Genomic DNA, 26,089 nt, shown 5'->3' on the forward strand with positions numbered 1-26,089 from the left:
TTCAAACGATATCCCGGCTGAGAGATGTCACTGATTGTTGCGCATCATTTTCGCACGTGAAAAAAATAATAATAATAAAAATGTTTGCGCTCACGAGAAATTTACACGTGATTTTTTTTTTTTTTTTCACAGTTAGATTCAGGACAATCCTTTTGTATTATTTTAGGTGGGTGTAGCTGAGTGAAATGTTTGGTTTTTGAAGAGGCTCATTTTTCAAAATGTTTTTGTGGCACTTATTTTGACCAAAAGAACAAGAAAAAAAAATCTGTTGGTTTCACACTTTAAATTTTAATTCAGGACAAGTTTTCTTTGTTTTACACAAAACATTTCAATTGGTCCACACAGAAAAAAAATGTCACTACTTTAACAGAGAACTCAGCTCAACACAGAATTATTCTCAACTTTTCTTCTTTTCAGTTGTTCAGACAGAATAATTTTTTTCCTGGGTTCCACACATAAACTATTTTTTTTCACTCACTTCGCTCAATTTAACACAGAAGTTTTCTCTTTTCTACACATACAAAAAACTAAATTTCAATCTATTCCACAGTCATTGAACCACACAGGAAAAACAAAAAACATGTTTCTATTTTTTCGTTTTTTCACTCTGTTCCAACAAAGGTTTTGTTCTCTCGGAAAAAACCCTTATATTTTTCTGACTTGATTCCACACAAGAAAAAAAGAAAAATCTAATCGGCTCATTTTTGTTTTTTCTTGTCAAAAAAAAAAAAAAATTAAAATCTGAAGTGAAATTGTTTCCACACGGTTCCAAATATATAAAGATATATAAATATATATTTTGAAGTGGAATTTTATTTTCTAAAAGTAAATATTTTCTGGCAAATTCATCCGTTCTCAGACAAAACTAAAGTAAAATTGGGGCTTTAAATGAGCCGACTGAAACTTCAGGTTGTACTTTTTCCTTTTTTCTTAAACTATTTCAATAACAACCCCTGAAACTCTTTTTAATTTTAAACTGTGTTGTAGAATTGACGTCTCTCCAGCATTTGTGGTGATTAAGTTACTGACTGTGGAGCTGATCAACAGAAACAGAAACTGCTCCATCACAGCTCGACCTCTGACCTCTGACCCGGGCTGGTTAGGGAGCAGGATTCAGGTCAGAGGTGACTTAATCCTCCTCTCTAAATCCTCGACTTCCTTCCTGGTCCAGAAGATCCAGTCTGAGAGTCACCCTGAACTGAGGGATTTAAACCAGCAGATGTGGCGCCCCCATGTGGTGATTTTAGAGAAGGGACTTTCACTTCTGAGGACTCCGGATGTTATCGTCACTTCTCCAGACTTCAGGTGCAGAAGAGCTTCAGTTCGCTCCATGGAACCTTATTTGATAAAGACTTTGTTTGGAAGTGACGGGACACAGATAAAGTACTGATCCGGTCTGAACTGGGTCAGAATCTCACCCATAATCTTTGTCAGTTTGTTGTAATTAAAGTCAAACCTCATGTAGTTTTGAGTTAAAGCTTAGTGAACTACATCGTCTCATCAACACGGAACCAGAACCAACAAGGAGCCAACTGGGTCAGAAAAGGTCATGAACAAGATGAACGTCACAATTAATGTTCTCATATTGACAACTGCAGTTCTGGTTCTGGTTCAGTTCTGTGAGCTGCTGATATACAGGAGCAGCTCTACGATGTTTGAGTTAGGAGACGACGTCACTAACGACACTGTGACGTCTTTATAATGATGTAGTTTCATCAGTTTGATGACAAACTGACAAACATCATGTGTGTGATTCATGACACGTTCAAACAGGACAAATGTTTGTATGAAATAACGATGTGTTTCATTGCACTTGGACAAAAACTAATCAGATAAAGTGCAACGAAAGTTCATCCATTTTGGAACTTGCAGTAGACATGAGGGAGCTGAACAGAACTGGTCTGTGGACGAAACAACTTCTCTGTTGGACGTCCTCATAGACGAGCTGTTCTCAGAAGAAAATAAGGAACCAGAACACTGTCTGAAGCTGGAGAGGTGGCAGGGTCCGCCACATGTAATAAGAGTGAAACAGTATAAACTGTGTCGTCCTTCAGTTTGTTTATTCAGTTTATTCAACTGGAATATAATTACTAACTCACTGATGTGTTCGTCACTTTAACTGGTTCAGGGAGAGCTCATTAATTTATTTCATACCGCTGGATATCTAATTCTAGAACAGTACATCTCAATTATTTCATGTTAATAATCTGAATCAGCAAAGTAACAAATCAATAGTTATGATTAATAAACACCTAATTCAATGGTGTAAGGTTTTACTAGACAAAGTAACTAATGACATTAATACAGATCATTTTAGAGAAATGTTATATTATTGTTACTGCTGAAAGTTATAGATTTCTGCAACAAAGTATTTTTGTAGTGCTGGTTATTATATGTGTAAATATAAAATGCGAATTAAAAAAAACTATAGTTTAGTAAATGTTGTTTCAATAAACTTGCATTTATTAATTAAATACAGTAAAGTTAACATACATGGTCCAAACATACAATGTAAGAATTCATCATATTTTTGAATAAATTTACATTTTATATTTTCTATATTTTATCTTCATATATGAATGTGTTAAAATGTTTGGTCGCAACATACATTCTGAAAAAAAAAATAATTAAACAGATTCTGTTTCATACATACATTCAGGAAACATTTGGGATGATGTAAGAACACGACTCAAAAACATACAGAACAAAGGTTGAGTCATTTTTAGACATTTAATGTAGAAATCTAATATATTTCTCTTCAAATCCAGTTGAACTTAATAATGATTCAAATCATTCACATTATCAGTTCAGTTTGAGGGGAAACAACGTGAACTGTGACTCCTGCTGGCAGAAAGCAGCTCCTGCAGGAGCTCCAGAACTGAACACATTGGATCAGAACTGCTTCAACACAAACTTCAGAGGGGAGAAAAAGCTCCACAGGTCGACTTCAGGGTCGCACAATCAACTGGAATTCACTGATGCTGCAAGAAATATGATAATCAAAAGGTTTTCACTTCCAAAGCTTCAGATTTAAAACTCTATCTATGATCAGTGCACATGTGGAGCAGATCCACTGTATGTGTGCTTCATTATCTCAGGATTATCATGACTCAGCATGTTGTGTCCACTGAAGCTACACAAGTGACAAACAGCTGATGACGTTTAACTTAATGTATAAAATAAAAATATATTTAAAACATGAATATTTGTTAAAGCGACAAGAAGTAAGATTTTAATGTTATTGTATTTTTATTCTGCACACTTCTAAATGTGTGTTTGGACCTGATGAACTTGTTTGTGTTCTTGTTAAATCCAGGGGGCAGTAGGGAGGGCAGTTAGTGGCCCCAACACATGGAGCTGGATGCTGGACTTGGTGACAGTGGAGCTGATCTCAGAGCAGTTCAGACTGCAGCACTGACAGTCATCTCCACTTGTTGTGATTGGTCCGTCAGTCACTGCTGGATGAAGCTCTCCTCTCCACTCCACCTCCCAGTAACACGGCCCAGTCAGAGCCTCTCCACCCACCAGCTGATGGTGCTGCTTCAACCTCTCTGGATCATCAGGACACAGCTGATCCTCTCAACACCTCCACCTTTCATCACCTCCACCTGATGAGAGAATGAGAGAGAGCAGAAGTGATACATGAGTGTTTCCAGAGACTCCCTCCATCAGCTGTCAGTCAGTGATATAAAGACCAGCAGGACTTCAGTCCTGTTCAGACCACAAGTGGAGCGGCTGTGTAGCGTAGCCAGCTTCCTTTCAGCTTCATGTTAACGTGTTGGAGTGAAGCTCACAGGTTTACTCTGCAGGTTTCACTCAAGTACACAGTGAAATAAACTGCAGAGAGTCCCTGAACGCATCATAGCTGCAGAAACACTTTAATGATGATTGACAGCTGTTAAAAACCAGAGTCTCAGTCACACATGAATATTTCATCTGCTTTGAAACATTACAAATATGTAAATATGGAGTCTGTTGTAAAACATGTGGAGCAAACAAAAGACAGATGGACAGATGAATATATGATGTTAAAGCTCCTACATGTTCATACACAGACTGACAGTCAAACATCAGCTGTGGTTACTGGACTTCAGCACAGCTTCTGCTCTGTACAAACACCACATGGTTACTAAATGTAATGATGCTTCTCTGAAATCAGAGCAGTGCTTCAGTCACACTGATCTGTACGGTGGCCCTGAAGGTCAAAATACATCAACAGAAAAGGTGGGACAGCGTTCTTGGTTGTAATTGGACAGAACCCGAGTCCCTGTCCACAGTTTGATGTTTTGTGAAATGTTGTTGTGTTTTGACCTTCAGGGCCACCATAGACCTGAGAGCTGTGACACAGATCAGCTGATCAGTTCTTTAGTGTTTTAGAGAGATCACATGTGATGAATGAGGACGACTGTCTCTACACATCCTGTGATGCTGTCAGCTGTAATCCAGCTTTACTTCCTGTAGACATGAACACAACAACAACCAGTGTTGGGGAGTAACGAATTACATGTAACGACGTTACGTAATTTAATTACAAAATGTAATTGTAATCCGTTACATTACTGGGAGAAAATATGTAATTAAATTACAGTTGCTTTTGGAAATTTCAATGATTACAACTTAAGTTACATTTGAAAAATCGCCGCAAAAGCTCGGATTTATCAAATAGTTTTTCGCCCCCCTGGATTCATGTTTGTTTTTAGTTATTTTCATATCAACATCCTCCTTCCAAAACTGACGCTTGTGATTGGCTCTGTCTGGTCATGTGCCATTCGACTCAACCGACAAACCGCACGGCGGCAGTCAGACTCAGCAGCAACAGTGTCGGCGGCGCACAAGATGTTCCTGGGCTGGAAAAACAAAAAACACTTCATACAGACAGAAGCCAGGCTTCCCTGTATACAAAGGTGGCTCGCTTTTAACCCGGCTAGATCACCATGGTAACTTATACTTAGCTCATAACCTGGTCCCGACCAGGTTCTGTTCTGTTCAGAGTTTAATAATAAAATCGGCTATAAAAGTGCCGCTGTTTCACTATTAAACGGCGTCACCTTTACTTTGAAAGTCCAGTGGAGCTGGATCAGAACGGAGCATTTGTACGGAGGGAGAGATCGTGCTGATCCGCTGCTGTTGACTTTCTCTCTGAGCGTCTCCGTCTACAGATGTTCAGCTGAGGGGATACGCTGCTCAGCTGATGATCCGACTCGCGTCAGGAGGTCATTTATTAGGCTATAGCCTGTTTACTTTTATATACAGTCAGTCACCACTGAAAGAAGTTGTGCGCTCGCAGCAGGACAGATAATTTAACTTAATGTGGCCATGAATAAATTAATTGTTTCGCCTGTTATGTGTTGCCCAAACGCAAATCTTGTGTTTTCTCACATTTAAAAAGGTCTTTGTACAGAGACAACATGAGATTTGCTTGTAGCTACAGCACCTAAAAAACCCACTGTAACCTATTTTCATACGCTCACCTGCCTCACTTTCAGTAAAACACACACTGGCATTTTATAATTGCGATCAGTGAAATATATGAAAACAATATAAAACACAATTTAAAACAACAGTTGTTGTTGCTCTAAAGCTTCATATTTAAAAGCAGCTCAATGTAGAGCTGTCAGAAATTAAAATAAGCCTCCTCTTGGCATTTTTGTATCGCTCATACTCTCTCCATTAAAACAATCTGCTCCTCTTGGCTGAAATCAGCCCGTTGTCGCTCCGTTTAGTGAGGAGGTGAGCCTCCTTCGCAGTACAGGCCTAAGGTCAGACTCATAATATATGGTTAAACCTTTGAACTGAAAGGTTTATCACACTATAGGTCTTAAAATGTGAAAATGGTTAGCAGTTGAGAGATTTCATTGAAAATTAAGAAAAGTAATCATAATGTAATCAAATGTAATTAGCTACATTACTTTGAGAAAGTAATTGAAATAGTTACACTACTATTACATTTTCAACAGGGTAATTGTAATTGTAACCAACTACATTTCCAAAGTAATCTTCCCAACACTGACAACAACAGTCGTCTTCACATCAACTCAACACCAGATCACAACAAGCTTCTGGCTCGTCTGATTGGCTGCCTGTTCTCTCTCTGTCTTTCTGTCCAATCATGAAGCCTGTCACCGTTCTCCCCTCACAGCTTCACTTGATACTGACTGTGTTCAGAACAATACTGCTGAAACCAGCGTGGACTGACCCCAACCCTCTACTGACCTCAGAGTCTCCAGTCTACAGTGTGGACTGTCCTTCAGATCAGACAGCAGCTTCACTTCTGAATCCTGCAGGTCGTTTCCTCTCAGGTCAAACTCTCTCAGATGGGAGGGGTTGGACTTCAGAGCTGAGGCCAGAGAATCACAGCTGATCTTTGACAACCTGCAGCTCGCCAATCTGAATAAAGAATAAATGATGAAGATAAAAATCTATTTATAATCCGATCAGATGAGTTCAGGTTTAAATGTGCAGCTCAACATCACTGTGTCCTAATTGGGCAACTGTTTAATTCCCACCAGTTAGAATAGTGTGTCACTAAAGTGGCCTGTAAAGACGGACTAGTGAGTATATGAGTCTCAGTGTTCGCTGTGAGGACGTTTAATGTCCCCGACAACCTCTGTAGTCTCATTCAGACACTTGTTAGCAACCGCTAACTGTTTTTAACACATGAAGAGCTTCATAATTAAACTGTGGGACATCTAATGATGAATAAAACGTGTAAATATGTTCAGCCCGTGATGACCACACACCTTATTTCACACATTTAACTGAAAACACATTCAACACACTCACAAACTTTGAGATGAGGGAACAGGAAGCGCTAACATGCTAACATGCTAACAGATTTCTGGTTCTAGGACTACAGACTACACATCTCTATAGGGAGGGTAAGTCCCACCCCGTCAGGTAGACCTCATGGGACCTGATTTCAGTCAATAAAGTGTCTGTTTGTGGTAAATAAAGTAAAATCTCATGTAGTTTTGTTTTAAACCGCTCAGTGAACTACTTCGTCTCACTCAACATACGTCACCAACACCAACATTGCCGCCGCCTCCACACAGAAGAGGGTCTGGTCATACTGACAGCTGCAGTTATGTGAAAGGAGAGTCGGTCAGTTCTGTGAGCTGCTGATAGTCAGGACGACTCTACAAGGTTTCAGTCAGCGTTAAACCAGACGTCACTTAACGACTGTTGGCTGTGTCGTCTTTATAATCACATATTTTCACAGTCTTATATTTCATTATTTTTATGACAAACTGAGACTTTCTTGAGAAAATGTTTCTTTTAAACTGACAAACATCATATGTGAGATTAATGACACAATTCAAACCAGAGCAGAAAATTATTTGTCTCATTTGTTCTGAAATAAGGTCCCAGGTGGTCGAGCAGAGGGGGCGTGGCTTCACCTCACTATTGTGAATCATCATCATGGTGACATCATCCTGTCAACACAACATTCACCCACCTGTTCACATCAACACACATTAATAACTACAACTATAGTGTGTGTATATGTGTGTGTGTGCGCCTAAAATATCTCTGACCTGAAATTTCCAACATGGCTGCTGCGCGGATGAAACTCGGATTTGTTTGGACTACAATGATACCGTTAATAAATGATTTTATAAATGATTTACGAATTCCACCAGCATTGTCAACCACAGCCACAATAGCCACGCCCCCTGAATTTGTGCGCACCAGAGCCAATCACTGCAGAGCATCGGAGCCAATCACTGCAGAGCATCAGAGCCAATCACTGCAGAGCCCACCCCCACGCCCCACCTCCTGTGTTATGAGTCTCAAACGACACACCTTAAGAAACAAGCTACTTTGAGTGGAGATATATGCGAGAAACACAACAAACGTGAATCAGAATCGGATACTTGCACAGAACACTGGTATGCGAGAGATACGCTAGGACAACAAAGTGGAATCTGAATCTGTGGATGTTCCTGTGGATGTTAGTATGTAGCTAGCTGCTACGCTACACGCTATTGATGTAGGCTATTCATAAAATCTTCACTCCCTTAGCACGACACATTCTGGATGTCTGGATACTCTCTGTACTCATCTGTAAGTTACACTCTTATGTCTTAAAGTGTTTCTCCAGGCTTAACTTCATTTTGGTGCGTTTACTATTTGCTTACATTAGTAATCCATTGCCAATGCTAGCTAAGGCTAAAATATGGCTACGTGTTTCAAGTTCCCATCTTGCTACCATTTTAGGCTTATATTTGTCTATCTATGTTAGGCTTCTCTTCAGTAGTTTATTTTGGTGCTTATGATGAAGTTTTTAACGTGCGTTTTTTTTATATTAGTTGCACAATCGCATTTTGCTTGGTTGATCATCTTGCTAGCATGTCTGTTGCATTGCTAACTTTGTTCTTGCTAGCAGCTAGCTAAGGAACGTTTGCTAAGGCTAAAACTACCTTCTTATCGGCATGTTGGGCTTCTATAGGCCCTTTTATTATGGTGCTTACAATTACCGTTGGGTTTTTCAGAACTATTAGTGCCCTTTGTTACTTTCTCAGTTCGACTTCACCAAACCCTGCTTAGCTCTTATGGCTGTTACCACCCCATCAACTTTGAATGGTTCTTGCGTTGCCAATGCTTGAATCATGACAACCGGAGTGTTTAAGTGTGTTGGCCTATGGAATTATTGTTGGTGTGCGTTTTATAACGATAAAATGTTAACGCATTGAACCATATCGAATTTCACAACAAACCTAAATATCCCTGACGTCCCACCTTCAAACACGGCCTCATTTGGCCAGCCATGAAAAAGCTACTTAACCCCCCACCTTTCTATAGGAATACATACTTCCTACAGGCAATGCACTAGTTTAATAAACACAGAAAAAAAACATAAGAACTGACCTCAGAGTCTCCAGTCTACAGTTTGGACTCTTCAGTCCAGAACACAGCAGCTTCACTTCTGAATCATTCAGTATGTTGAAACTCAGATCCAGCCCTCTGAGATGGGAGGTGTTGGACTTCAGAGCTGAGGCCAGAAAATCACAGCTGGTCTCTGACAAACTGCAGTTCCACAACCTGAATAAAGAATAAATGAAGTTAGTTTAGAAGACAATGTTCCTGCTAGAAATCATTCAGTGTATAATCTTCTGTTCAGAGCTGAACAAGTTTAGAAAATAAAGCTCCACACACCTGAGCCCAACAGGGCGCAGGCCCAAAACTGTCAGATACACAAAGTGAAACAGAGCTCTCATTATTATTAATGACAACGTGCTGCTGCTTCAGTAAAGACGTAGTGACTCCACCTCTTAAACTCTGCAGCTCCACCAGAGGCTCCATCTATACAAACTCATGCTGTGCAGCCAAACAGAAACCAACAGAAATTGACTGAAGATTTGATTCTACTGTTTCAAATATTTCAGTCAGTATAAACGTCACATGTCATCATAAAGGTTCTGAACAAACACGGTTGTTATCGTCTGACAAAGAAGAAAACATTGTTTTCCCTTGTTATTCACAGAAGCACGAAGGAATCAAATGATTAAGAGGTTCAGAGAGAATCAACCAGTGATGAATGTTTAATGTTATATTAGATCTGTGTGAAGCTTAACAAGACGCTCAGAGTCAATCAGCATCAAATCTAACAGCTCTTAAAGAAAACCAGTTGAGTGGATTTGCGAACAGAAGTGAATCCAACATCCTGCTTCTGTACGCTGCAGGCACAGTGAGCATAAGAGCCAGGTGAACTCTGAACCTGCCTCTGGTGCACAGCTGACCACAGTTACTCTAAAGTATTATTTCACAGTTCCAGCACCGATCCATCTCATTCCTTCTGGCTGAGGACATGACCTGAAGAAAACTGCAGAGGAATTATGGGATTGTTCCCAAAGAATTGTGGGAATTTTTGTTGGATGTACGGACTCTAAGCAGCCTGGGACGTCATTTGAATCACACAACAGACTTCAACCGCCAAACAGAAAAGTTCTACACCATCGATTCACCTTCAACACAAACGAGCAGCTCTATCTCAAACACATAGAAAGCTGTAATCAAAGCAAAGATCTTCATCACCACTGTCATCTCCATCAACACACAGCTGACTGACTGAGAGCTTCATCCTCCATCATCTTCATCACTGATCAGACGTGCACTGAGCTGTGTGTGTGTGTGTGTGTGTGTGTGTGTCTGTGTGAACTGAAGGAAATTTAAATCTTCTATTCTAGATTTAAATTTAATAAACACAGAGAAAAAACACACAAACTGACTTCAGAGTCTCCAGTCGACAGTTTGGACTCTCCAGTCCAGAACACAGCAGCTTCACTCTTGAATCATTCAGGTCGTTTCCACTCAGGTCCAGATGTGTCAGATGTGAGGGGTTGGACTTCAGAGCTGAGGAGACGACTTCACAGTGAGTCTCTGAGAGATAACAGTGAGTCAGTCTGTGAATACAGATAATAAACCATTTAGAAAGGATCAAATCTGACTCGTTACTATAACACACTCTATATATCTTGCATCACAAAGCACATGAACGTGAGCAGCTGTAGCTCTGCTGGTCAGCTGTTCAGCCTGAGCTGGTTAGTCATAGATCACAAGGTTTGTAGTTTGAAAATTGAGCTCCTCGGCTTCACATGAGCCTTCAGACTTTGACCTGCCTGAGGAGATCAGCTGGGCTGAATCAGTAGCCCATTTTAAATCCCCCTCAAAACACACCTGTATAAACGGCTTTTAAAGGCTGATTCTGATGATTTCATCTTTGTGTAATTTTGGTTTGACATATTTGTGTTTGTCCGTTTTCTTCATTCTGCTGTCTTTACATTTATATTTGTAATTGTCCCTGTAATACTTTTCTTGTGACTCTTTCATTGTTGTGCTGTTTTATTTGTGTCCAACAAACTGATGTGAGTGCTTTTAAAGTGCCATATAAATAAACAGAAATACATGTTGAAGTGTCCTTGAGGGAAATAATGACAAAAGGACACAAGTGTTGAAATAAGTGAGACGTAAACGTGTCAGATGTTAGTTTACAGGGTGCTGTGATTAATATTGGTTCAGCTTCATGTTCACATGATGATCAGTGAACTGTGAAGTCACTGTAGGTTGGAACTGCACTTGTATGTATTTACCTCACTTATGTGTTTGTGTGTATTTTCTCAATCTTTGATGCATTTTATTCTGTGGCTCCATCTGCTTTTCATCTCCCATTTCATTCATTTAATGCCTCCCACTGCACAAACACAAGAATTACAACTAAACATTGTGTCATTATCATTTTATGGGTAATAATTTAGTGTAATGTTTTGGAAACAAGACGACTTCATGTCATTTCTACTCTGAGCTTGGTGATGATCATTTATTCAATCAGCAGGTTTGATACTTGTTTTGGTAAAAGTGTACAGTGTTGAGGTTTTATATTATTTATGTGTGTAAAGTGTTGATCTTTAATACTGAAGGCTTCAGCTTTACCTCACTTCATAATGTTTAACACTTCTGGACTTACACAGCCTTTCTACAGTTCCTCACAGCTGGAATCAGTCTCTGTCTTCCCTGTAGAAATGTGTTGTACTTCTGCAGGTCAAACTCATCCAGAACCTCCTCTGACATCTGCAGCATGTAGGCCAGAGCTGAGCAGTGGATCACAGAGAGACTCGTCGCTGATCTGTTCTCTGACTTCAGGAACTCTTGGATCTCCTGATGGACTGAGTGGTCGTTCATTTCCGTTAGACAGTGGAAGATGTTGATGCTTCTGTCAGGAGAGATCTTATCACTGTTCATCTCCTTCAGGTTGTTGATGGCTCTCTGGATGATTTCTGGACTGTTGTCTGTCTGACCCAGCAGGCCTGCTAAGAGTCTTTGGTTGGACTTCAGAGAGAGGCCATGAAGGAAGCGAACAAACAGGTCCAGGTGGCCATTTTTACTGTCCAGGGATTTCTCCATGGCGCTCCTTAAGAAGTCATCCAGGGATGTGTCACTGTTATACCTCTGATCTCCCAGGAAGTCCTTCAGCACCTTTGTGTTCCTGTTGGTGTAACAGTGGAACATGTAGACTGCAGCCAGAAACTCCTGAACGCTCAGATGAACAAAGCAGTAGACTGTTTTCTGGAAGATCACACTCTCTCTTCTGAAGATCTCTGTACAAACTCCTGAGTACACCGAGGCCTCTGTGACATTAAGACCACAGCGCTCCAGTTCTTCTTGGTAGAACATGATGTTTCCTGTCTCCAGATGTTCAAACGCCAGCCTCCCCAGCTTCAGAAGAACTTCCCTGTCAGCCTCTGTCAGCTCCTGTGGACTCGTCTCACGTCCCTCATGGTACTTCTGCTTCTTCCTCTTTGTCTGAACCAGCAGGAAGTGTGAGTACATGTCAGTCAGGGTCTTGGGCAGCTCTCCTCTCTGGTCTGTAGTCAACATGTGGTCCAGAACTGTAGCAGTGATCCAGCAGAAGACTGGGATCAGACACATGATGTGGAGGCTCCTGGAGGTCTTGATGTGTGAGATGATTCTGCTGGACAGATCTTCATCACTGAACCTCCTCCTGAAGTACTCCTCCTTCTGGACGTCAGTGAAGCCTCGTACTTCTGTTACCCTGTCCACACATGAAGGAGGGATCTGATTGGCTGCTGCAGGTCGGGAAGTGATCCAGACGAGAGCCGAGGGAAGCAGCTTCCCCTGGATGAGGTTTGTCAGCAGCACGCTGACTGATGACTTCTGTGTGACATCAGACACGACCTCATGGTTGTTGAAATCCAGTGAAAGTCTGCTTTCATCCAGGCCATCAAAGATGAAGAGAAGTTTACAGACAGCGAGCTTCTCTGCTGTCACCTTCTGTAATGTTGGATGGAAAACATGGAGCAGCCTGAGAAGACTGTACTGCTCATCTCTGATCAGGTTCAGCTCCCTGAACGACAGCAGAACCAGCAGACTGACGTCTTGGTTTTCGGAGCCCTCTGCCCAGTCCAGAGTGAACTTCTGCACCGAGAAGGTTTTTCCAACTCCAGCGATGCCGTTGGTCAGAACCACTCTGATGCGTCTCTGTTGGTCAGGTGAGGCTTTAAAGATGTCGCAGCACCTGATTGGAGTTTCACTGAAGGTCTTGATCTTGGAAGCTGTCTCAAGCTGCCTCACCTCATGTTGGGTATTAACCTCTTCACTCTGTCCCTCTGTGATGTAGAGCTCAGTGTAGATCCTGTTGAGGAGGGTTCCACTTCCTGTTCCATCACTTCCTGTTCCATCACTTCCTGTTCCATCACTTCCTGTTCCATCACTTCCTGTTCCATCACTTCCTTCAGTCACACGTTCACATCTCCTCCTCAGACTGATCTTTTGTTCATCTAAAACCTCCTGCAGACCAACATTCACTGAAAAGAGAAAAATGTTTGAGAGAATTTGACAATCTGGGATTATTTTCATGATCAATAACAATCCATCAGTATCAGAATATATAAAGTTTGAGTCTCTTCGGGTCTTTTCATTGACTTTGTGTGTAATCTAGACAATCTAGTAATTTGTCCTGGTGTTTGGTCTGAATGCCTCTGAAGTCTCTAAATAAATGTAATGACATGTAGAAGCTGAGATGTTTAAAGCAACATGATGTAACTTTTGGAGGTTAAAGCAGCAGCTTCAGAGTCGTGTTGATGGTCAGGTGTGTTGTAACAGGTGAACGGTGTCTCTGTCACTTGTAGGATCACAGCCTCACATACGTGTTCACTTCAACACGTAACATTGTGATGATGTCATGAGTTGTGTTTGTAGTCAGCACCTATATTACGTCTGACAAACTGTTACACACCTGGGATTTGTTTTTACTACAGTGGTGTTGCACTCAGAAACTGTGGGGGGCGCCAAATCACACAACATGAGAATTTCTCCATAATGTGGCTTTAACATGTTGAGATGTTCAGTGTGACTTGGTACAGTTTGTCTCTGACTGTCTGTCCACAGTCCAGCTGTTGTTCTGGGTCTTACCTCCACACTGGGGACAGGAGGAGTCTCCTGGTGAAGCAGACTGGTCCCAGTATGAGGTGATGCAGCGTCTGCAGAACCAGTGTCCACAGCTGGTAGAGACCGGATCCTTCAGGACGTCCTGACACCAAACACAGCAGGTGGGCTGCTTCTTCACAGAGACATGACTCCTCTTCCTCCTTCTGTGAACACATTTCTTTAGAACTACAATGATTTGATGATTGTTGTTAAAAACATCCAGATTTGGTCGACACTGTTGAGAAGCCCAGACGCTCACAGAGAAAAGTCAAAGTGTCGATACTTTTCATCTTGAATTCAGCATTTAGTGTGTCATGAAAATGATGTGTGAAGATTTTCTCTCAGAACAAAACGTGTCAGTATCAGAAACTCGTGTTTGTCACAGAGATTATTTTCTGCAATAATCCAAAATCCAACTCAAAAATCTGACAGGCTGTTTGTGGAGGGAGCCAGAGCGATGCTAACTTCAGGGTTAGCCTACAATAGTGACGGGAACGGCAGTTATTTTTACTTTACTGAATCTCTAGAAACCGTTCATTAAAATGATTAGTTCAAAAGATTCGTTCACCGAATCGTTCAGTACTCTCCAACTCCCTGAACTGATAAGTAGCCAAACGATCCGTCATTCAGTTTATTAATCAGCCCTGAGGTTCCCGTTCACTTACTGAGGGACGGTGCGTTCATGGACTATAGTACACAATCATTCGCGGGAGACGCAGCACTGCTTTGAGTGGTATACATGCACTAAAATTATTACATGGTTAAAGTGTCCTCTGTACACAGTAAAATCACTTAACATGATGCTACACGGACGTTAGAAACATAGCGCTAATTTTAGCAGTACGGTTACTGAACGTGAATCAACTCCTCTGCTCTGAGTGACTGACTGACTGACACAGCGCCACTTTCAGCACAGTACGTGAACGAGAATCATCACGTCCTCAGTGACAGTTCTCTGTGAGCAGTAGGTTCGCGAATCATGAACGAATCACAGCGCGAACGTGAATCACGTCCTCACAGTTCTTTGTGTGAGTCGCGGCAGTTCCACTCCCGGCCGGCGTGCTCGCTGCTGAGCTCAACTGAACTGAGAAAGGAACGAATCAGTTCTTGAAGTGATTCCGTTCATTTCGTTCACTCAAAAGATTTGTTCATTTGAACAACACGTTCGCGACCAACACAACACTAGCCTACAAACATACGTCATGGTTCCACCATCTATTTCATCCTGCTGAGGTTTGTTAGTGTCCTCCAGGATCTGACTGAGTTCAGACATGTTAGTGTTCAGGAGACTTTCAAAGACTTTATGTTAGTGTTTCTTCAGTCCTGGAGCCTGATGTTACTCTACAGCAACACATCACCAGCCAACACTGAATGAGTCGTCTCAGTGCTCTTACTTTGTGTCTGATGGTCCAGGTTCAGCACTGAAGTCTGGAGGTTGACCTTTGGACCGGTCACTTTTCCCAGATGGACAGATGGATCCTGGAGGTTCTGCTCTCTGTCTGCTGGACTGAACACTCATCTTCAGGTCTGAGCAGTGAAACATGAACTGTGAGCTCAAAACACAACAATCAGGAAAACAGAGAGGACCGGAGAAACAGGTTTGTTCAAGAGTGACGCAGGAAGAGAGAACAGGAAGTAACACACACACACACACACACACACACGCACACACACACACACACGCACACACATACACACACGCACACACACGCACGCACACACACACACACACGCACACACACACACACACACACACACAGACACACACACACACGCACACACACACACGCACACACACACACACCCCTCTGGGCTCCTGGTCTTTAGTTCCAGTAGTTGTAATGTGTATTATTCAGCCTATCAGGACTTTGTGTCCACAGAAGAATCAAAGTGTTGACTTTATTCTAACATGTGTTTCCTCTACAGTCCACAGAGACTAAACTGACTCACACTCTCACAGTAACATCACACACACCTTGTTTTAACACTCACCTGCCTCACACTTTAGTCTTCCTGCTCCGTCTTCTTCTGTCTGTTCTGCTCTCAACACGGAGTCTGACAGACTGAACACTTTAGTTTCTCTCCTCAGACTTCTTTCTGCTCCGTCATCTCAACATGGAGTCTGACCTCAGTGAACACTTTCACTTTCAGCCTCTCAGGTGACACTGAGCTGCTCCTCCCCTCTAAGTTTACCTGTGTGTGTGTGTGTGTGTGTGTGTGGCTCACACAGATAAATAATCTATTAACATCTCAGACTGAATTAAAGTTAGTTTAGTTATTTATGGTAAAATTCTCTCTGCTGTGATTGGAAAGTGTTGTGTGATATTAAACAACTGTTATTCATCATTTTTTTACTTCAGCTATGACATGTCGTCCACCACAACTTGCTAATGTTCTTCAAACAATGAATTATAACAATAATTATTACTAAAGTTATTTTTCCTCAAATTAATTTATAATTGAAATGTGTCAATTCATTCTGTCCAGAGCTTTTATTTTGAAAATCATGATCCGGTTCCAGGTGACCTGCCACCTCTGTACAGTTCACTGCTTTACTCCAACAAACGACCTGTTTCCTCCTGTTGGATTAAAAACAAGTGAGCAGCTGCTTCAGGAGATTACTGTGAAGCATTAGAATAATAAACTATATATTTGTTCAGTGAGCTGAGAGTCAGACTGACATCCAGTCTTTTCAAAATGTCTGTTTCCTGTAATTAAAGACAAACCAGGACATGGAAAAGTGTTTATTAGTGAATTGACTCCAACATGAGTTAAACTGTGACGTCACACTGGTGTTTCCTGTTCTCCTCCTGTAGCAGATCTGAACTAGAGTCCGGCTCTGGTAACGACCTGCTGCTCTTTATTCACATTCTCCTCCTACAGACGCATCAAGTCACAGATTTGGCACAAAAACAATCAAATATTTTCAGAGACAAAATGATGTGGAAGGTGCAGAAGGTTTCACATTAAGGGACGTTTGACAGATTCATCCTGTAACATTCAGGCTTCAGTTCTCCACATGGGCTGTTGTTAAACATGGAATCTAATGGTTGTTGTGTGTTTGTTACACCTACTAATACTGACCGTGCTGCAAAATCCAGCTGCTGACTCTCTGCTCCGCTATCACACAGCAGACCCCCCCTCTCTTCTTTAAATTGTTTCGTGGCATATAAATATCTAGTTTAAACAGATTTATTTCTTTGCATCAGCGGCTGTGGCTCAGTGGGTAGAGCGGGTCGTCTAGTGATCAGTAGGTCACCAGTTCGAATCCCAGCTCCCCCTAGTTGCATGTCGAAGTGTCCTTGAGCAAGATACTGAACCCCAAATTGCTCCTGATGAGCAGTTGGCGCCTTGCATGGCCGCCTCCGTCATCAGTGTATGAATGTGTGTGTGAATGGGTGAATGTGGCATGTGTTGTACAGCGCTTTGAGCTGTCGTTAGACTGGAAAAGCGCTATAAAAATGCAGACCATTTACCATTCTTGTGAACACTAGAACGGCCGTAAGTGTCATTTTGACGCTAGATTTTAAACTCTATAATCTCTCATGTAAATACCCGACTGAGTGATGAACGCATTCATTGTGTCATGATGTTTGTTTAAAAACGAAATAACAACAAAATGTACATTTTAAAAGTTTATCATACATTTATCAATATTCATATCATCGCACATAGTAGACAGTAATTATTGCATTTACACAAGATTTTAATAGAGAAAACTCAGAACACGAAAATCAACAATTAATAGAAACTTATTTGATTATGAAACATTTTATCTTTGGTGCCAACCAGGTGAGATAATCCAACAGGTGTCTGCTCACAGACTCTGATTATTGAACAGAACTCTGTATGAACACGTTGGATCATAAAGAGTTCTGTTCAATAATCAGACTTCTGACAGCCCAAAGAAACAGAAAGTCAGAAAGTTCACTTTATTAATGTGGAGAGAAAAACTCACCTGCAGGATGTGAAGAGAACTGAAGTCCAGTCCAAACGGAACCAGACTCTGTCCTCAGCTCCAGTACAGAAACAAGGTTCTGTTTGGCTCATTAGTGGTCTTTGAGCGCCCTCTGCTGGTACAAGAGCTGTACTGCACCAAAGTCTGTGAGCAGACACCAGAACGTGACAGAACATGAGGGTTCTGCTGTGGCTCGGTGGTCCAGTGGACCGTGTGTTGATCACAGGGTTGATGGTTTGAGACTGAAACCAGAACCTCAGAGGACAGAGGACAGCTCAGTGGGTCAGAACCCTGACCAGCTGATGCAAGAGGTTGTGAGTTGGATTCCCTCCATGAGCAGTGCTGCTGCAGCGACACCCTCAGACTGTGACGTGGCGCCGGCTCACAGGTGTCAGTGACACTTCTCACCTGCTGCTTTCAGCTCACGTGTTATTATATTCTGCAGCAGGACGAGTTCTGACACAGACCTTCAGTCTGACTCCTCCAGGTTCTGTCTGCTGGACCGCACCAGAACCTCTGTCTATAACCCGACACATGATGAGGGGCTGATGTGGTTCAGTGGAACATCAGCTGGACTAGTGTTCTTAAAGTTGCTGGTTCAATTCCCTCTCCTGCTCTACAGTTTACAGGGAACCTTTGAGCACAATCATTGTTGAGAGTTGAACCTTATTGTCCAAGTTTTAGTTTCAGTACTCGTCCGTCACATCTGAATATATTGAGTCTGCTGATCAGAACCGATGTGTTCTGCTAACAGCTGTCAGAACCACTCACGTTGTTTATTGAACCCAGTGGAACTCAGACTGCAGTTCCATGTAGTCTGTGGGATTGAACCAACAACCAGCAGCATGAAGGTTTCCTGCAGCTTTATGCTCCAGTCTCAGTCAGCTGGTGTCACTCTCATTAAACAGAAACCGTGAACACCTGTGAGACACACAGTCTGCTCAGAGCCGGGCCCAAACAGCACCAGAGGCCCAGACAGCACCAGAGACCCAAACAGCACCAGAGACCTCAAACAGCACCAGAGGCCCAGACAGCACCAGAGGCCCAAACAGCACCAGAGGCCCAGGCGGGGATTGAACTCACAACCTCCCGCATCCTAAAAAGGAGTGTTAAGACCTAACTTGTTCCCACTGAGCTATCCACCAGAACATTTTCAGTCTGTTCAGCTTCACACTGTGTGTTCAGAATAAAGTTCTGGATCTGTGACTGAGGTGTGTTCAGTGGGAGCAGCTGAGCAGCAGAACTTAAAGCCCGTCAGACACTTTGTCTGCAGCTCTGAGTCAGAACTTTGTGTTCGAGTCTCTGAGGACATTTTCATGTGTTGGTCCTCTGTGTGAAGTTCAGTGTCAGACGGACTCTGAGTGTTCTGCTGCAGCTGTTCAGGTCCAGACCGGTTCCGCTCATCTTCACCTTCCTTCAGTCTCGTCCTCTGTCTCTCTCTGCTTGTTGACTGCCTTCAGCGCTGAAGATGGTCCAGTGGTCTAAGACGCCGCCTGGTAACGTGGAGACGCCGGATCGAACCTCGGCTGGGACGACAACAGGTAGGAGACAAATGTGTGTGTGTGTGTTGTGTATCTGTGTGTGTTCCAAACAAAAAGCCACAAAAAAACCTTAAAAACTTTAAACCGCGTCTAAAACTTGCGTCCGTTGCGTTCGCTCGTGGACTTTGCGTCGTGGCCCAACTGTGACAGAGTGGATCAGGATCTGGAGGAACCAGTGAAGGTGAGTCCGGTGGAGTTAGCTAGCTTGATGAAAGCTAGCTAGCAAGACTGGTTTCATTATTAACTTTATTTCCGTCGGTCGTGTTTCAGTGACACGAACATGTTGAAGTCTTCCAGCATTAAACTTTGCTCCACATTTTCACTTCAGACGTTTTGTTAAAGGTCGCACTCAAACAAACTTCTTCAGAGTCTCTTCTCCTTAAAAACATTATCATGTTGTGGATTAATAATCTTAGAATGTTTGTCGGTCCAACATGATGGTTCTGTTTGTGTCAGAATTCAGCGGGTTCAGCTTCTAACAGTCAGCCAATAGAATAACAGCATTTGAATCACGTGGTGTCTCTGTTCAATGTGACAGGAAACCTCTGTTGACTTCCATGTTTTGATTTTAAGAGACAAACAGCTCGTGGCTGCTTGTTGGTGCTCATCTCGTGCTCGTGAAGATAAATCTGCCCGACTGAGAGCAAAGAAAACCTCGAGGTGCTCGTGTGACACGTCTCCTGAAAAACGTCACGTTGGATCTTAAGGGGATATTCCAGTGTAAGTTTAATCCATGGTCTAAATCACCGTGAAACTGTGTTAGACTCCCTCTCGAGAGAGATCAAGTTAGCAGACCGCTAATTTACGGAGTTTTATCAACCTCAGAAATGACCGCACGACAACAATACACTGCAGTAAATGGATCCAAATATAAACCGCCACCAAAAAGCCACAAATAATGCTCAGAACAGCACCAAACTTCAGCAACAGTACAAATAGGGTCTCAGCACATAGTCCGGGGCATCTAACCTCCGCTAGCTTAGCTGGATTTCTATTGTGAAGCTAAAAACAGAGTTCAACTCTCCTCCATCAGCTTCCGGGTCGGGGAAGTCCCAACGCGACGATTACCGAGTGCGGTTAGAAATTCTCAGTTCCGTTCTTTTCCCTGTCCGCTCTCGATAATAACTGTTATAAACTGGCAGGTAAGACACATATGAACTTTGATTGCTTTTCCATGGAGTCATAATCATACATGTTCATCCATGAGCCGCAGAACTCTACTGCACTCGGTAATCGACTCGTCGGGACTTCCCGTCAACAGGAAGCTGCTGCAGAAGAGTGGTAAATTTAGTCAGCTTTTCAGTAGAAATCCAGCTAAGCTAGCGGAGGTTAGATGCCCCGGACTATGTGCTGAGACCCTATTTGTACTGTTGCTGAAGTTTGGTGCTGTTCTGAGCATTATTTGTGGCTTTTTGGTGGCGGTTTATATTTGGATCCATTTACTGCAGTGTATTGTTGTCGTGCGGTCGTTTCTGAGGTTGATAAAACTCCGTAAATTAGCGGTCTGCTAACTTGATCTCTCGAGAGGGAGTCTAACACAGTTTCACGGTGCAGGTACACACACACACCAGGGATGGAAATTAGGCAGGAGAACTGAATCAGTCACTGTGGCGGGTTCATTCCAGTCAGATCTGATCCAATTAATCTTCATGATCGATATCTACATTAAGGCATAACAGTGCGCTTTCCACAACCCAAGAGTTAGATCCGGTCAAAAAATATGTTTCTGAATGGAACAAGTGTCAGTTGGACTTCAGAAGGACCGGAATTCTAAAATTACTAGAACGGCTGTGAACGTCATTTTGACCGCTAGATTTTAAACTCTATAATCTCTCATGTAAATACCCGATTGAGTGATGAACACATTCATTGTATATCCATCCATCCATTGTCAACTGCTTATCCAGAGTCGGGTCACAGGGGCAGCAGCTTCAGCAGCGAGCCCCAGGCTTCCCTTTTCCCGGTCACGTCGGCTAACTCTGACTGAATCCCCAGGTGCTCCCAGGCCAGAGAGGAGATGTAATCCCTCCACCTGGTCCTGGGTCTACCCCTAGATCTCCTCCCAGCTGGACCTGTCAGGAACACCTCCCTAGGAAGGCGCCCTGGTGGCATCCTCATCAGATGCCTGAACCACCTCAACTGGCTCCTTTCCACGCAAAGGAGCATCGGCTCTACTCCGAGTCTCAAAGATTGACCGGTAGATCGAGAGCTTTGCCTTCTTGCTCAGCTCCCTTTTTGTCACAACCATGCGGGGAAGGGCATGCAACACCACACCCGCTGCTCGGAGACTCTGGTCTATCTCACGCCCCATCATCCCCTCACTCGTGAACAAAACCCTGAGCTACCTAAACTGAGAGCGGAGTTCAGTGTGCGGTTCCGTGAGCTTCATGTAATTTGCTTATTCCAGAAGCCTTTTGCTGCCGACATTAATGACACCCTGCCTTCTCTTCAGGCAGAACTGGCTGAGTTGCAGACCTGCGATGTGCTGAAAGATGCATTCAACCCCAACTGTCTCATAGAGTACTATGCTTCCCTCCCAAATGAGACCTACCCAAACATAAGAAAGCACGCAATGAAGATGTGCACAGTTTTTGGGAGCACATATATCTGTGAGCAATCTTTTACACACATGAAGCTGATAAAAAATCCAACAAGATCAAGACTCTGAGATCAACACCTGCATCATCTCTGAGACTGGCTGTAACTGGAATGTAACCTGACATCAATCTCCTCAGCAGTCAGAAGCAACAGCTCACACTGATATGGTGAGCCTGCTGATTTCAATAACTATGAACATGAAAACATGTCAGTATGGTAATATGGCTCTTTTTGTTGTTTGTTGAACAGTGATGTCACAGACAAAATGAGACTGCAGCATGTCACCTGCTGATTGGCTGCTTGTGTTTTTTATCTGCCATTCCTGAAGGGCTGCATGCTTCCAGGACCAGCCTGAAGTCAGGAGGAGAGATTGTGGCTGACTGCTCCCACCCTGGAGCCAGGATCCTCATCATCACAGCACAAAGACCTCATCTAAGAGTCACGTCAACACAAAACCACATCACCTTATAGACCTGTTTATTACAATTATTCTGTATTAATGTTATTTCACTGTAGCCTTAGTAAACATACCTGTTAGACAAAATACTTGACTATTGTTAACTCACCTTTATCTGTGAATACAACATCAGCTCAACAAGATAAGACTTCCTGATTCTTACCATTATTTTGTATTAATATTATTTCACTGTGTGGCCTTAAGAAACAAATAAACCTGTAAAGACAAAATACTTAACTGTTGTTAACTCAACTGTACCTGTTAAAAAATCACATCACCTCATTGTTACCTGGTATCAGCTTGTGTTTGTATTTTCTAACAAATAAAAGGAGTATCTGTGGTACTTCAAATAAACACATGAAGACTTTCTATTACTTTTTTTTGCAAACAACAGGTAGTGCAAAGGCCAAGTGAAGGGCAGCTGCAAAACAATGATCATTATAATCTCCACAGTAATACTGGTTGTCACTTTGGCCCATATCACTTCCTGTTATAGACTGACCCCGGTCCCCCATCACAGAAAGGAAAGCTGATGTGGCCCCACCGAAGAAAGTTTGGGGACCCCTGATTTAAAGGGTTAGTTTTCAAAATTCATCCAGTTTGGAACTTGCAGTAGACATGAGGGAGCTAAACAGAACTGGTCTGTGGCCGAAACTACTTCTCTGTTGGACGTCCTCATAAATGAGCTGTTCTCAGAGGAAAATAAGGAACCAGAACACTGTCTGAAGCTGTAAAAGTGGCAGGGTCCGCCACATATAATCAGAGTGGTAACTAAACTGTGTTGTCCCTTAATTTGTTTATTCCAGGGGTGCCCAAATTCTTCCCAGTGGAGGGCCAAAATGTTAAGTTAAATATGTGTATATATAGCATACATGTGCAAAATAAACACTATTTCAAAGTAAAAATGAATGACACTGTTTATTGTGCTTCACATTTATGTTCATAAAATGACTGAACATCCATATGGCTTCTTTAAATTAGAAAAAAAATTAAAGCGCTATGAAATATTTGAAGACAGACATGGAGCATTACTCAGCCTTGGGTCTATATCTTCAAATCAAAGACATTTAGCGCAATATCATTTCAGTAACATGGGACAAAAATACATTCTACACTGGTCGGACACTGGCATAGACACCTTTATTAAGCAGTAGACAGATAGGAAATATGGGAGAGAGAGGGGGATGTGACATGCAGCAAAGGACCTCCGGCCGGAATCAAACCGGGGTCGGCTGCGTTTGTAGCATGCGCTCTAACCACTAGACCACCTGCGCGTCCGGAATAATCATTTTTAAGTCAGGAATAGTAGTAGAATTGGACAACAGCTTGATAAGGTCTGTAGAAATCAGTGTACTATACTTACTTATAGACATTTAGTGCAATAGGCAAAGTAACACCAAAACACATTCTTCACTGGTCTGAACAAGCATTTTAAAATCAGTGTACAGTACTTACTGTAAGGTGAAACATTAATCATACAGAGATAACTTGCCAGAGTCACATTTTCTTGTGCAGTGGACGGCTGAAGTAAAGCACGCTGTGTGCTTTAACTTTGTTAGCAAGTCTGCTACCTTCACCCTGCGATCCTCTCCTGTGTACTTTTCTGAACTGGTGGGAATTTTAGTTTCATAGTGGCAACAAACGTTTGAGACAGTGACCCTCTGCTTACATACCAGACACACTGCAGTGGAGTCAATCTCGGTAAAAAGATAATCGTGTTCCCAACTTCTTTTGAACTTTGGTTTGTCTGTGTGCCACCGCATGGTGCCAAATATAATCGTTCAGGCCCCAAAATGGGCACCTTGGTTTATTGAGTCATGAAGACAAAGGGAGTTTGATTATTCAGTTTGTTAATCAGCCAATGAGAATCTTTCTCTGCTCATTAACATTTACTTAACAAAACTACAGACTGCTCCTTTAAGTGTTACATCTCATTAATTATTTAATGTTAATAATCTGAATCAGCAAAGTAACTAATCAATAGTTATGATTAATAAACACCTAATTTAATGGGGTAATTTTTTACTGGACAAAGTAACTAATGACAGTAATACAAATCCTGTTAGAGAAATGTTATATTACTGTTACTGCTGAAAGTAATAGATTTCTGTAACAAAGTATTTTTGTAGTGCTGGCTATTATATGTGTAAATATAAAATTAATTAAAAAACAATAATTTAGTAAATGTTGTTGCAATGAACTTGCATTTATTTATCAAATACAGTAAAGTTAACATACATCGTCCAAACATACAACATAAGAATTCATCATATTTTTGAATAAATGTACATTTTAAAGTTTCTATATTCTATCTTCATATACTAATTGAATATGTGTGTTCACATGTTTGGTCGCAACATACATTGTGAAAAAAAAAAATCTAATTAAACAGAAACTGTTTTATACATGCAAATATTCAAATTTTACTTTGAGTGTTTCATGAATGTCCAATAATCAGATCAATGAGACCGATAGTGTTTAATATATTCATGCATCTATGTTTAGTTTACTTTAAAGTACATTTAATGTCAGAAAAGTTAAGACTTTTACTCAAATACTATTCATATGAATGACTTTCACTTTAAACCAAAGTGATGTTTTAAACCATATAGTTACTTTTAAATGTGACTTTTGGGTAGTTTATACAATACTGGTGACGGGAGAACGAATGAAACACACTTTTACATGAAGAAAACATTTGGGATGATGTAAGAAAACTACTCATAAACATACAGAACAAAGGTTGAGTCATTTTCAGACATTTAATGTAGAAATCTAATATATTTCTCTTTAAATCCAGTTGAACTGAATTATCATTCAAATCATTCACTGCTTCAACACAAACTTCAGAGGGGAGAAAAAGCTCCACAGGTCGACTTCAGGGTCGCACAATCAACTGGAATTCACTGATGCTGCAAGTAATATGATAATCAAAATGTTTTCACTTCTAAAGCTTCAGATTTAAAACTCTATCTATGATCAGTGCACATGTGGAGCAGATCCACCGTATGTGTGCTTCATTATCTCGTGATTATCATGACTCAGCATGTTGTGTCCACTGAAGCTACACCAGTGACAAACAGCTGATGATGTTTAAAATAAAAAAAAATAAAATAAAAATATATTAAAACATGAATATTTGTTAAAGCGACAAGAAGTAAGATTTTAATGTTATTGTATTTTTATTCTGCACACTTCTAAATGTGTGTTTGGACCTGGTGAACTTGTTTGTGTTGGTGTTAAATCCAGGGGGCAGTAGGGAGGGCAGTTAGTGGCCCCAACACATGGGAGCTGGATGGTGGACTTGGTGACAGTGGAGCTGATCTCAGAGCAGTTCAGACTGCAGCACTGACAGTCATCTCCACTTGTTGTGATTGGTCCGTCAGTCACTGCTGGAAGAAGCTCTCCTCTCCACTCCACCTCCCAGTAACACGGCCCAGTCAGAGCCTCTCCACCCACCAGCTGATGGTGCTGCTTCAACCTCTCCGGATCATCAGGACACAGCTGATCCTCTCAACACCTCCACCTTTCATCACGACCAGCTGATGAGAGAATGAGAGAGAGCAGAAGTGATACATGAGTGTTTCCAGA

At 41.8% G+C, this 26,089-nt stretch overlaps 1 protein-coding gene and 1 pseudogene across 2 annotated transcripts; both read right to left on the reverse strand.

Annotated features, from left to right (window-relative positions):
• Nucleotides 1–6,254: 6,254 nt before the first annotated feature.
• LOC115586618 (NACHT, LRR and PYD domains-containing protein 12-like) overlaps nt 6,255–26,089 on the reverse strand; it is a 34,612-nt pseudogene continuing 14,777 nt past the window's right edge.
• LOC115586619 (protein NLRC3-like) lies at nt 11,395–16,076 on the reverse strand. Of its 2 annotated transcripts, XM_030425777.1 has the most exons (5): nt 15,937–16,076; nt 15,339–15,490; nt 13,936–14,093; nt 13,245–13,322; nt 11,395–13,187 (listed from the first exon to the last, which is right to left on the reverse strand). In XM_030425777.1, exons 2-5 carry the CDS (start codon nt 15,485–15,487, stop codon nt 11,461–11,463), a joined length of 2,112 nt encoding a protein of 703 aa, XP_030281637.1. In that variant the 5' UTR covers nt 15,488–15,490; nt 15,937–16,076; the 3' UTR covers nt 11,395–11,460. The 2 variants fall into 2 exon arrangements, 1 of the variants encoding a protein (XP_030281637.1); XR_003984898.1 differs by lacking the exons at nt 11,395–13,187; nt 13,245–13,322 and having other exon boundaries at nt 14,050–14,108; nt 15,339–15,471.

Source organism: Sparus aurata, chromosome 8 (genome assembly GCF_900880675.1).
Source record: "Sparus aurata chromosome 8, fSpaAur1.1, whole genome shotgun sequence".
Taxonomy (NCBI): Eukaryota; Metazoa; Chordata; class Actinopteri; order Spariformes; family Sparidae; genus Sparus; species Sparus aurata.

Bases quoted from the DNA above. Each gene is read 5' to 3' on its own strand.
- LOC115586619 (XM_030425777.1), bottom strand. From the start codon at position 15,487: ATGTTTCACTGCTCAGACCTGAAGATGAGTGTTCAGTCCAGCAGACAG. The intron at 13,323-13,935 runs GTGGAGGTAAGA...TTCTCTTTTCAG, and splicing joins AGACTCCTCCTGTCCCCAGT to TGAATGTTGGTCTGCAGGAG. The intron at 13,188-13,244 runs GTGATGGAACAG...GTGATGGAACAG, and splicing joins TGAACGTGTGACTGAAGGAA to GAAGTGATGGAACAGGAAGT.